We start from the raw sequence: 13147 nt of genomic DNA, 5'->3' as shown, positions 1-13147 counted from the left end.
TTTTGTGCACGGCGAGAGATAGGGATTCAGATTCATTTTGGTGCAAATGGATTTCCAGTTTTCCCAGCACCATTTGTTGAAGATGCTATCCTTCCTCCATTGCATGCTTTTAGCCCCTTTATCAAAAATAAGATAGTTGTAGTTTTGTGGATTGGTTACTGTGTCCTCTATTCTGTACCATTGGTCCACCCGCCTGTTTTGGTACCAGTACCATGCTGTTTTTGTTACTATTGCTCTGTAGTATAGTTTGAAGTCTGGTATCGCTATACCGCCTGATTCACACTTCCTGCTTAGTATTGTTTTTGCTATTCTGGGTCTTTTATTATTCCATATGAATTTCATGATTCTTTTATCTATTTCTACAAGATATGCTGTTGGGATTTTGATTGGCATTGCATTGAACTTATAGAGAACTTTTGGTAATATCGCCATTTTGATGATGTTAGTTCTGCCTATCCATGAGCAGGGTATATTTTTCCATCTTCTAAGGTCTTCTTCTATGTCTTTCTTTAGGGTTCTGTAATTTTCATTGTATAAATCTTTCACCTCTTTTGTTAGGTTGGTTCCCAAGTATTTTATTTTTGGGGGGGATATTGTGAATGGAGTAGTTGTCCTCATTTCCGTTTCAGAGGATTTGTCGCTGATATACAGGAATGCCTTTGATTTATGCGTGTTGATCTTATATCCTGCCACTTTGCTGAATTCATTTATTAGCTCTAATAGCTTCTTTGTAGACCCTTTTGGGTCTGCTAGGTATAGAATCATATCATCTGCAAATAGTGATAATTTAAGTTCTTCTTTTCCTATTTTTATGCCTTTAATTTCTTTTGACTGTCTAATTGCTCTGGCCAGTGTTTCGAGGACTATGTTGAACAGAAGTGGTGAGAGAGGGCATCCCTGTCTTGTACCAGATCTTAGAGGGAATGCCTTCAATTTTTCTCCATTCAGAATGATGCTGGCCTGTGGCTTATCATAGATTGCTTCCATGTTTGCTTTTGTCTTCATTTATTTATTTCATTTATTTACAGATTTTGCTTCATAAGTTTACTTCATTATATACTTTATTATATTAACTGTTTAGTTTTTCAGATAACTATAGAGTATGAAATGCTTTTTGTGTTTTCAAAGGTCTATCAGTCCCAGCTGTTCCTGGAGCTCTTGGTCCTCTCACCCTCACCTCCTCTGCTGTCACTGGAAGGATGGCCATTCCTGGAGCAAGTGGTATACCAGGAAATTCTGTTCTACTTGTCACCAATCTCAATCCTGATGTGAGTTGAGAAGTATTGTATGTAAATAGTCTTTTTTTTTTTTTTTGTGGTGGTGCTGGGGATCAAACCCAGGGCCTTGTTCATGCAGGGCAAGCACTCTACCAACTGAACTATATCCCCAGCCCCTATAAGTAGTCTTTCAAGAAGAGATGTAGTAGGGGATGCGGGGATCAAGAGTTCAAAGCCAGCCTCATGAAAAGCAAGGTACTAAGCAACTCAGTGAGACCTTGTCTCTAAATAAAATACCAAAAAAAAAAAAAAAAATAGGGCTGGAGATGTGGTTCACTGGTCAAGTGCCCTTGAGTTTAGTCCCTGGTGTTCACACACGCCCACCTACCCCCACAAGCGCCAAAAAAAAAGAGGAGATATAGTGACTTCTGAGCTAGGATTGTATTTAGATCAAAATGTTTTTTAAGTTTGGTTGGCTATGCATGCTACTTGGAAATCGAAGGCAAGAGAATCACAAGTTCAAGGACATCCTGGGCAATTTAGCAAGACCTTGTTTTAAAACAAAAATAAAAAGGGCTGAGGCTGTATCTTATTACTTACCTTGCATGTCAGAGGCCCTGTGTTTATACTCCCCCATCCCCCCAAAATGCTTAAGTTTGTTCATTATAGAGAAGCATATAAAATAATACTTTAAGAAAAGTCAACTCTTTATTACATTATAATAAAATTATTTTAAAATTTTACTTAAATTATTTAGTTAAGACTTAATATTTTGTATTATCCTTTTTAAACAGCTTATCACACCACATGGGCTTTTTATTCTATTTGGTAAGTTCATTTTTATTGTTTTTGATGTTACCTATAGATATGAATTGAGTACATTTGATTCATTTAATAATATTTCTTGATTATGCCAAGTAGTGTACTTGACACTGAGTGTAGGTCAGTGAATAAGACTTAAGTAATTACAGTAAAGTTTTATAATAGGGGTGATAATGGTTGTAAATGGGTGCATAAAATAGACCTAACCTAGCCCAGGGATTCAGTAGAAATGATAGTTAAGCTGACTTAGGAAAAATGAGAATGGGTTAGCCAGGCAGAAATGAGGAGAGTAAATGTCTTTTCAGATATTAGTAGTGGGTGAGATTTCCTAGTACATGAAAGAGAAGAAATCCTAATGAAGATTATAAGAAAGAAAGATATTGAAGCTGGGCAGATGCATAAAGACAAGATGATGAAGAGGTTTGTAGGCTATATGAAGGAGTTTGGTTCCCTATGAGGAATATGAAGGCATTAAATAGTTTTTATACAACAGTGTGTCTTAATGAGCGTCATGTTTTAAAGATCGCCTCTATACTTTCTAAAAGTTTTCCCCTCTTGCTTAACTTAAAAAGAAAGCTAAGCATGCCTGTTTATGGAGGATTAAAGTATTTATAAATTGCCTCTTTTACTGTGCTCATTATATATAGCATAAGTACACAAGCATAGAAATATGAGAGCAACAAAATGAATAATACTTACTATTTTAAGAAGTTTTCTTAATGACAAAATCTTTTTGCATTAAAGAATTAATATGTAGTGAGGAATACAATTTAGTATGCTTTATTTTGGATAAGAAATATTTTGTTTTTCATTTTGGCTCATTATTCCAAGGATAAAACAAGCAATCTAAATAGAACTGTTTCATTGTTGATGTACTTTATTAATTACTTTACTAGTTTTTCAGTCTAATCCACTAATGTTTGTTGTACTTCATCTAGAAAGTTTTTTTCTATTTTTTTATGCTTTATCCTTTTCCTGTTAAATCAGTACATCTTGTGGGGCTGGAGTTGTGGCTTAGTGATAAGAGTGTGCGCTTTGCAGGTGTGAGGCACTGGGTTCAATCCTCAGCACCACATAAAAATAAATAATAAAAAAAGGTAACGTGTCCATCTATAACTAAAAATTATATATGTTAAAAAATCAGTACAGCTTGAATTAAAAGTTATTTTAAGTGTGTTAAAAATCTGGGTTGCTACTCTGATAGTCTTCATTTGTAAGATTTTTTCTTACCAAGATAGAAAAGTTTGTTTCTAAATTCTTTGAGCATTGATAGGGTTTTTTTTTTAACAGCATTTTTGAGGTATAATTTACAACCATACAATTTACCTGCTTTCGTTGTTTTTTTTTTTAAGTAAATACATGGTTATGCAGCCATCATCACAGTCCAATTTAGAACTTTTCCTTCCTTACTTAGAAAACCTCATACAAAAGTAAGAGAGAAAGAAAATTATATGCTCATTTGCAGTCACTGTAAAGTTTTTTAATAATGCAAATTTAGGTAATTTTCAATAATAAAATCATGGAAGGCAATAATACATCTTCATATGACTCATATAAACTTACTTGGACTGGGGTTGTAGCTCAGTGGTAGAGCACTTGCCTGCCATGTGTGAGGCACTGGGTTTGATTCTCAGCCCTGCATAGAAATAAAATAAAGATCGGACAACAACTAAACAAAAATATAAAAAAAAAAAAAAAAAAAAAACTTATTCGGGCTGGGGTTGTGGCTCAGAGGTAGAATACTTGCCTACCATGCATGAGGCACTGGGTTCGTCCTCAAGCACTATTGTTATAACTAAAAAAAAAAATATTTAAAAAAATTATTTTAAAAAAATCACCCATACCTTGAAGAACAAATTATTTGTGTTTAGTTTTTAAAAGAATATCTACTTCAGCCACTTGTCATTGCCAAGAAAGGCAGCAAATTTGGAATGCTTTTCTCTGTTTTAAATTTGAAAAGTACAGTTCATTTCTAGGTTTTCAGTTGCCTTTAGGTGCTTGACAAGATAACCAGCTGTCCTCTGTGTCCCTTGTAGGCATTCTTTTATTGTATTGCAAAGTATGATAATGATACTCTTATGCGTAAGCTCTAATGTATTATAATACACTGGATGGAGAAAAATAAGAAAATGCTATTTATATCACAGAACCTTTTAATTTCATCTGTAGATTGAAATTCATAAAATGTTTTTTCATGTTGGTTTATATAAATAGATTGGTATAAATAAGAGTTTGAGGCGAGGTGCTGTGTTACACACCTGTAATATCAGTTATTTAGGAGCTGGGGTGGGAAGATCAGAAGTTCAAGACCAGCCTCATAACTTAGGCCTTAAGCTATTTAGCAAGACCCCATCTCAGAATAAAATAAACAAAAGGGTTGGATGTGTCACAGTGGTAGAGCATCCCTGGGTTCAATCCCCAGTACCAGGGGAAAAAAACTTTGAAACAGGGTGTAGCAGTGCATGCTTATAGTCTCAGCTACTCAGGAGGCTGAGGAGGAAGAATTGTTTGAGCCTCGTGGGTTTCAGACCAACCGGGGCAATGTAGCAAGACCCAGTCTCAAAAAAAATTAATTATTTTTTTCCACATCCATATATGAATCATTTTTTCCATTCTCTGGGATGTGGAATCCACTTTGGGAAACTCCTTATTAAGAAAAAAATTGAGTGTAATGAGATGAATTAAGAAGCCATTGTGGTCGTTCTCATAGTCTCATGGGAAATGGTGATAGCTATGATAATAGTGAGGATTGTGAGAAGTGGACAAATGTAAGAGAGATTTAGGCCATAGAATCTGTGGGTGCTTGTGAGTAGTAATAGACTGGATGTAAGGGTTTAAGGAAAGGGAGATGTTAAAGGATATCTCCCATTGAGCTGGAATTGTGGCTCAGTGGTAGAGTGCCCGCCTAGTATTCATGAGGCACTGGGTTCGATCCTCATTATCACATAAAAATAAAATAAAAACATAGTGTCCACCTAAAACTAAAAAATAAATATTAAAAAGAAAGATGACTCCCAGGTATCTGACTACAGTAATTATGTGCATGATGGTACTATTTATCTACAGCTATTCAGCACTGAAAATGGGGAGAGCTAAGTGGGGATGAACGTGTTTGGAACGCATTAAATTTGAAGTGTTTATGGGACATCCAAGTGAAAAACTTGAGTAGATAAATAGATCTGGGACTTGGGTGAATATGTATGAAAGAGTAAAATTAATTAAACATTAAATAGTGTTTTTGTTTTGCTTTGTTCTAATTAGGAGTATATGGTGATGTCCATAGAGTGAAGATCATGTTTAATAAGAAAGAAAATGCCTTGGTTCAGATGGCAGATGCAAGTCAAGCTCAGCTAGGTACTAATTATTAATAATAATGTGATGATGATGATGATGACGATGACGATCTACCTTTGAATTTTTTTTCAATATAAACAAATGTAAAGCTATTAGAAATATAATATTATAAGAGTACTTGCTGGTGGTAATATCTTCATTTTATTTGTACTTGCTTGTACTTTAAGTTTTAAAGATATTTTTTCTGAAGTTCATTTATCTATTTGATCTTTCATTAAGTTTAAACTAATAAACATGGCATTTTGTTTCATTTTATTTGGTTTTGTTTTCCTTCTAAATTAAGTTTTCTTTAACAGGTGAGTGGCTCAAAAGTTTAGGCAAACTTCCAAATGATGGTATAAGAAAGTGTCTTTCTAAGGCCATACTGTAACAAGGGCTATTAAAATATTGCTACTCAGGGGCTAGGGAATGTAGCTCAGGTAGAGCAGCTATTAGTTGCTCAGCATGCCCAAGGTCCTGGGTTCTATCCCCAGCACTACAAAAGGAAAAATAACAATAGTAAAAGAAAAACATCACTATTCTTTATTTCTTTGCTTTAGATAAAACTAATATATTCAGTAACCATTTCATTAATATTTACTATGTTCCAGGCATTCTGAAACTTCCTAGCACTCTGCTTTGAAAGTAGTCCCTTTTTGTTTGTTTGTTTGTTTGTTTGTTTAAAATTGCTTTCATTATAATAAAATGAGGTTATTTAATACATTTCCCTAAAATATTTTAGATTTAAAACTCTTTTAACACTTCAACTGACTATAATTTTAAATGACTAAATGATAACTTAGGACATATTACTGAGAGTCTGACTTAATACTCAAACTTCCCTTTTCTCCTGTACACTAGCAATGAACCATTTAAGTGGTCAGAGACTTTATGGAAAAGTGCTTCGTGCTACATTGTCCAAACACCAGTCAGTTCAGCTTCCTCGAGAGGGACAAGAAGACCAAGGTCTGACTAAGGATTTCAGCAATAGCCCTTTGCATCGCTTTAAAAAGCCTGGCTCTAAGAATTTCCAGAATATCTTTCCACCATCAGCCACTCTGCATCTTTCCAACATTCCGTATGTACTTAATAAGTTACTTATTTAGGTGATTGATGATCTATAGTATGTGGGCTGGGAAAGGTAAAACAGGGGTATTCTAACTATATCTCCAGTCATGCTTTCCAAAAGTGATCCAATGTTTTGTAATTTTTATTTCAAATAGGAAATGAACAATTAGTTGCTGTTCGGTAATATAAGGGCATAAAAATAAATGCATGTGGAAATATTCCTGCCCATTCCTTTGTAGAAGTAACAACTTTTAAGTAACTAATATAGCAAAAGCAACTTATGTATCTAAGAATTTCCTAAAAATGAATTCTCTACTCTTTATCTACAAACTACAAAGTCGTAAATATGTTATATATATGGATTACTTAAAAGCTATAAAAGTTATCTTCCTGTAACCACTTTAAGGAGATCTCTGTTAATCAGTGTTTTATTTATATCTTCTTCAGTTATCTGTCTAACTCAGGGATTAACCATCTGTAGCCCATGTCTGTTTTTGTATGGTCTGTGGACAAAGAATGATTTTTATAATTTAAAATGGTTGGGAAAAAAAGAAAAAAAGTGATATGATAAAATTCAGATTTCCCTTTCCTTAAAGTTTGGTGTAAGTCATAAAGTAAGTTTTGTCTGTACTCATCATGGAATATCTGTGGCTACCTTTGAGCTATAGTAGCAAAGCTGAGTAGCTACAGTAGAGATTATATGGCCCACAAAGCCTGAGATTTTTACTATCTGGCCCTTTAAGAAAAACATTTGGCCACTCCTGTTCTAATTCTTGAAATTGTAGACTTACAGAAAAGGCAATTTTGTATATTTTAAACTAATTTCTCAAATGGGGTAACCTTTGAAAAGAGGAGTAAAAGCTGTGGGGAGTGTATTTGTATATGTGTATGTAAAAATTTGACCTATTTTTAAGTCCCAAGTTTTCAGTTCTGTGAATATTTCAACCAAATTGACACAGGAGCATTAAAGTAAATTAGAAATCATAATCTCAAGCTTATAGTTTACAATAATTAACATTATAATATATTCTTATATAATTACTTACTGTGTACTACATTTAAGTTTTTGTAGGTGGTATGATAGGACAGAATAGGTTAAAGTTCTGGGACATTATTAAGAATAAGAAGGTAAGCTAAGGGCTGGGAGTGTTGTTCAATGGTACATTGCTTTCCTGCCATGTTCAAAGACATAGGTTAGATCTCAAGCACCCCCGTTCCAGCGGGAGCTAAATAGGAAAGGAAAATAATTACTTTAAATAGTATTCAATGCCCACCTCTCTGCTTGTCTGATTAGGCTATGAGGAGAAACCAACATTACATTTTCCATTTTGGTTGCTTTTAATTGTATAGTACTTGTACATTCACATTGGGGCTGGGGTTGTGGCTCGGTGGTAGAGCACTTGCCTACCATTTTTGAAGCACTGGGTTTGATTCTCAGCACCACATATAAATAAATGAATAAAATAAAGGTCCATCAACAACTAAAAAAAATTGAAAAATACATTCACATTATTGTGCATATATAACTTTTAGCTGCAGAAACTCTTCATCATCCCTAATTAAAACTATATTCACTAAGCAATAACTCCCATTTCTCCATAATCCTGGACCCTGGTAACCACTGTTCTATATTCTGTCTTTGTCAATTTCTCTATAATAACCTTTGAAGCTGTTTGCAGTGGTGCACACCTGTAATCCCAGCAGCTTGGGAGGATGAGGCATGAGGATTGTAAGTTCAAAGGCAGCTTCAGCAGCTTAACAAGGCCCTAAGTAAATTATCGAGACCTTGTCTCAATGAAAAAAAATACAGGCTGGGGATATGACTCAGTGGTTAAGTACCTCTCAGTTTAATCCCTGGTACCAAAAAAAGCATCTATAATAATCCTTGAAGTAAGGTCATCCCTTACTTCAAGGGTTATTATGAAATAAAAGAAAATAGTTTCATTTTGATGATGGAACAAAGATTCAGGATAAGTAATTTTACTCAAAATTATATACCAAGTGAGTGAGGAATAGAATTGGAGTTCATATCTGTCTCTGCAGAGCCAGTGATTGCTCTACACTATTATTGCTGGCAATCATGAGAAGATGAGGAATCTACTTTTCATCTATTAACTCTCATGTGATAGATCACTGTATTATAATCTTGTCTACTATTGCATAACAGATCACAGAAGAATGTAACAGCTTGGCACAGAAGTAAATATTCAAATACTCATTATCTTATATTGTTACAGTGAATCAAGAATAGCAAGGTGACTTAGCTGGGAAGGTTTACTGAGATTCTTTCATAAGATTGCAGTCAAAATATTGGGGTGGAGGGGCATAGCTCATAACTATGGAGCTAATGTAGTTGACTTCAGTAGCAGAGCATGTGCTTAGCATGTGCAAGGTCCTGGGTTTAATTTCCATCACCAAAAGCAAAGTCTAGGGAAGGGTGCAATTATTTGAAGGAGCATATCATTATTTCTGTTATGTCCTAAAAATTACAGAGGTCATTTCTATTCAGTTATAAGAGGGAAATATTAGGGCTTGGGTTGGGGCTCAGTGGTTGAGTACTCATCTCCCATGTGTGAGGCCCTCGGTTTGATCCTTAGCACCACATAAAAATAAAATAAAGGTATCATATTTATCTACAACTTAAAAAAATTTTTAAAAAAAGAGAGAGAGAGAGAGGAATAACCTCCAGGGGTGTGAATATTAGAAGGCAAAAGTAATTGGGGGCCATCTCAAAGCCTGGCTACCATAATTCTGCTGTCAGAATTACCTTGAAAACAATTGAAGATGTAGAACCCTGGACTATAGCTGAAAGAACAGACCTAGAAAAGTAACTTTGGAAGTACTGGAATTAATTACTGGAGTCAAGTGGTGTGAAGAATAATCACTTTGATAGAATATATATAGAAGGAATTTTTGACCTTTATATACATGACATTTTTTTTTTTACAGCAAAGATTGAGACAAAATTCCATTGTTTAGACATGTATGTGTCATCTTGAATATTTTCCTGGATACGTCCAAATCATGTCTGTTACCTGGCTCAGTAATTCTGCTTGAAATGTAAAATACTTGAGAGAATTGATGATTACCAGAGTTAATCTGTGCTTCATTTGAGAAGTGGAGCTGATGTAGTTGACATTCTGTAATGTTTTCACAGACCTTCTGTTACAATGGATGATTTGAAGAACCTTTTCACGGAAGCTGGATGTTCAGTGAAGGCTTTTAAATTCTTTCAGTAAGTCCTTGCTTTTACAAAATATATTATTTAACACACCATGCAGATTTCTAAGAGTCTTCTGGTGGAAGAAGGTTTGGAAACAATTAATTCTGAATACTTTCTCTATTTCTTATGCCATTTTCAGGAAAGATCGTAAAATGGCGCTCATTCAGTTGGCATCTGTAGAAGAAGCAATCCAGGCCCTCATTGAGCTTCATAATCATGATCTTGGAGAAAATCACCACCTCAGAGTTTCTTTCTCAAAATCTACAATCTGACTTTTCTGTGAATTTTTCTCCTCTAAAACTGGACCATAATTTTAGTAAAACCTACAGACATAGACTGAAGTAGCTCAAGACCAATTTTGCCTCTTTCAAAAAAAAACTCTGAGTTTCATATTCAAGTATATTCAAAACAAAGGATGGTCTCCCCCCCCCCCCCATTTTTCCCCTTCCAGTATATGATCGAAGGTTTGTTATTCCTTTGTACCATGGTTTGTATAAAAATAACCTTCAGGAAAAAATCAGGAAAAATATTTTTCAGTAATTTAATTCCCTATGTTAAATTAGATTTCAAAAGAACATGCTTTCTTTTAGTTTGGGTCCAGATCAGCCTTATATAACATCTCTAAACTCCTTTTGAGCTTTGAGAAATTTAAACATATGGACTTTTAAAATTACTTGATGTAAGTAATTTAAATCACTTGCAACCAAGTTTTTAACTTTATGATTCAGAAGTTTGACCCCTGTAGGAAATTCTGTTCACTTATAAATTATGTCAAATATTTGCCATATATTGATGGTTATACATATAAACACATTGAATTATATTGGAAGCAGACTTATAAATGTGCATGTTTTCTTTCAATGATTTCTTTTTTTCCTACTGTATGACACTCCTTTGAATATGCATATCTTACCTTTTTAAGACTATCTGGAAAAAATTGTTTCAGCTGTCCCCAGGGAAATTAAGAATAATCCAACCAGGATCTATTAATAAGTCAGAATAATTAATAATTTTATTAGAAAAATCATGTTTTAAATTTCAAAATGATACTGATTTGTCAAGTAATATAATATGATCTTGAAAATTTTTTTAAAAATAATCCTACTTATAAACTACTTTTTTATAATTGTTTTCAGGAAAAAAAAGTTTACAGTCTTAAGGAAAATATTCAGGTCTATCATATGGTTTGACAGATTTTTTAGAAGTTATTTTTGGTAAGGTCTTCTTTTAGAAAAAATTAATCTCAAGGGTTTTTTGTACCACTATAATCTATCTAATACTTATTCAGAATTACTGTGTATTTACTTAATTTCTTCTTATGTGCCTTATTATGTGCTTAAGATAACAATAGGTTAGAGTTTAAATATCTTGAAAACTATATTGTGGGCTTGGTGAGCATTTTGTTTTTGCTTTCTCTGGTTTGGTAAGGATTTTAAAGACTTTTTGTTGTTGTTATTTTCATTACAATTTTAAGTGGTTTTCAATAAGTAATAGTTTTTATTCAAATCTTTGGTGCTTTGGTGCAGAGATGGGGTGGGGAAGGGTGAATGGTTTTGGGAATAACTCAGTACACATTTGTAGGCTTCTTTACATTGTGACTCGTAGCAGTTATTGCCAATTATCATACACCATTCTGGGTGTATGCAATCTCAAGTTTCTGGATCTTTTCTAATCTTTATTGCCCATCAGAATTTGTCTCAGGATAACTTGGCTCTTTTCAGTACTCAAGTGAGAACTTGCTTTTCTTTGTTAATGTAACTTGATTTCTGAATGCCCACATAGTTGGAGTATGAGAAAGCAAGTTATTTCTCATACTTTCCCTCTCTTTCTGGTTGAATGTAAGAGTACATTTTAATGTTGCTTCAGTGATTGTATTATGTAAAATTGTTTCTTTTTAACAAGAAACTGCTTTATTATTCCTTCAATGCTTGATCATATTTTTTTTAAAAAGCAGAATTATTCAGAGGGATTAATTTCATCCACCCATTGACACTTTTCATAATTCTCAGAATGGTTCATCTTAACTTTTCAAAGAATATCTCAAATCATTTTGCTTTATTCCAGCCATTAATTTGAACATAGGTTGTTTTGGGGGTTTTTTTGTTTGTTTTTTTACAAAAAAAAAAAAAAATAGAAGCTGAAAGAGATTATAGGTTGTAACTCAACACTGAGTAACAGTTAGTTGGTAAAATATAAAGGTCATTAATTTGAGACCTTTGAAATGGCTGAATAGATAGGTATACTATCATTTATCTATTGTGTTTTTTTCCCCACTTATGAAATACATTTTTACTCTAAACACCCAAGTAGGAGAGGAAGGGAAACAAATTGGAAAATCTCCCAAAATTTGTTTTTTTGTTTTTGTTTTTCCTTCTACACAAGCAACTTTCAGTGACATGTTAAATTGGATTACTTTGTTTACTTTGGGATGACTATGTAATTTATTAATTCATAATTCTCATAACATCCAGCATTAAGTGTAGCAAGTAACTGATAGCAGAAGGGAAATAATGGTGTTGAATGTAATTTTGAAGTGGGGGATGGCCTTTAAATCTGAGAGAGAACATTTAAATCCTTTTCAGGGATTTATGTAGATATGTGTGTGTGTGTTGTTTGTGTGTATGTGTGTGTGTGTGTGTATAGATTCATGTATATACATACATACACTTCTAATGTATATACATATGCACATTACATACATTTTTATTTATTGAAAAAGAAAATTAACCAAATTAAGATTTGGAAAAGTGGGATATTATTTTAAAAGTGCATGTTTGAAGCCATCAGATTGTGTCTAAAATTAGCTATAGAGCACATGGATGTTGTCCATATTGAACTCTTTGCTATTAGAATTATAGAGATCTACAGTATTTGTGTTGGCATAGTTTTTGTAAAAAGACTCAAAGAAAAATTCAGGATAGTGGAAAAACTAGATTTGTTTTTTTATTGTTTGTTTTGGCACAAATTTTTTTCAGTATCTTCTAAGCAGTGGTTTGTTTTCACTGTTGATCTATCATAGTATCCTATTTTTAAGTTTATTCACTTTATTTTAAGGTATACTTATATCACTTTTCAAGGTATATTGACTTTTACACAAAGTGTGTGTGCATACATATGCACACACACGCATATATCAGGACTTTAAAAAAATGGCAGTACATATTTAACAATAGCAATTTATGCCAAAACATCTTACGTTGAGTTTTAAATAAATTACATAGCAGTAAAATGTGTTTCATGTAATGTACAAGTAGAAAAATGATGCATTATCTTAATCTGTAACTTATTGGAGAAGTATCAGGATTACCTAGTAGCTCCTACAGAGAATGCCATAAATTCTTCAAGACTGAATATTACGATCTTTTATTTATAGAAATGTTTGAACTCAGTTTTTAGAGCCATAATTTTTGCCTGCCTGATTCTTTTTTTTTTTTTTTTTTAAAGAGAGAGTGAGAGAGGAGAGAGAGAGAGAGAGAGAGAATTT

General features: G+C 33.4%; 1 protein-coding gene across 4 annotated transcripts in view; it reads left to right on the top strand.

The window, feature by feature from the left end:
* Ptbp3 (polypyrimidine tract binding protein 3) overlaps window positions 1–11305 on the top strand; it is a 92672-nt gene extending 81367 nt beyond the window's left edge. For all 4 annotated transcript variants that reach the window (XM_026391135.2, XM_026391133.2, XM_026391132.2 and 1 more), the window contains 6 exons: window positions 1129–1268; window positions 2012–2045; window positions 5301–5393; window positions 6234–6450; window positions 9598–9675; window positions 9803–11305. In XM_026391135.2, the coding sequence (XP_026246920.1) occupies window positions 1129–1268; window positions 2012–2045; window positions 5301–5393; window positions 6234–6450; window positions 9598–9675; window positions 9803–9935 (695 nt within the window). In that variant the 3' untranslated portion in view covers window positions 9936–11305. The remainder of the gene's footprint in view (window positions 1–1128; window positions 1269–2011; window positions 2046–5300; window positions 5394–6233; window positions 6451–9597; window positions 9676–9802) is intronic.
* Window positions 11306–13147: the final 1842 nt, after the last annotated feature.

The sequence above is a fragment of the Urocitellus parryii genome, chromosome 4 (assembly GCF_045843805.1).
Source record: "Urocitellus parryii isolate mUroPar1 chromosome 4, mUroPar1.hap1, whole genome shotgun sequence".
NCBI classification, from domain to species: domain Eukaryota; kingdom Metazoa; phylum Chordata; class Mammalia; order Rodentia; family Sciuridae; genus Urocitellus; species Urocitellus parryii.
The sequence above is the reverse complement of the archived record's forward strand: the minus strand, read 5'-3'. Positions and strand labels throughout refer to the sequence as shown.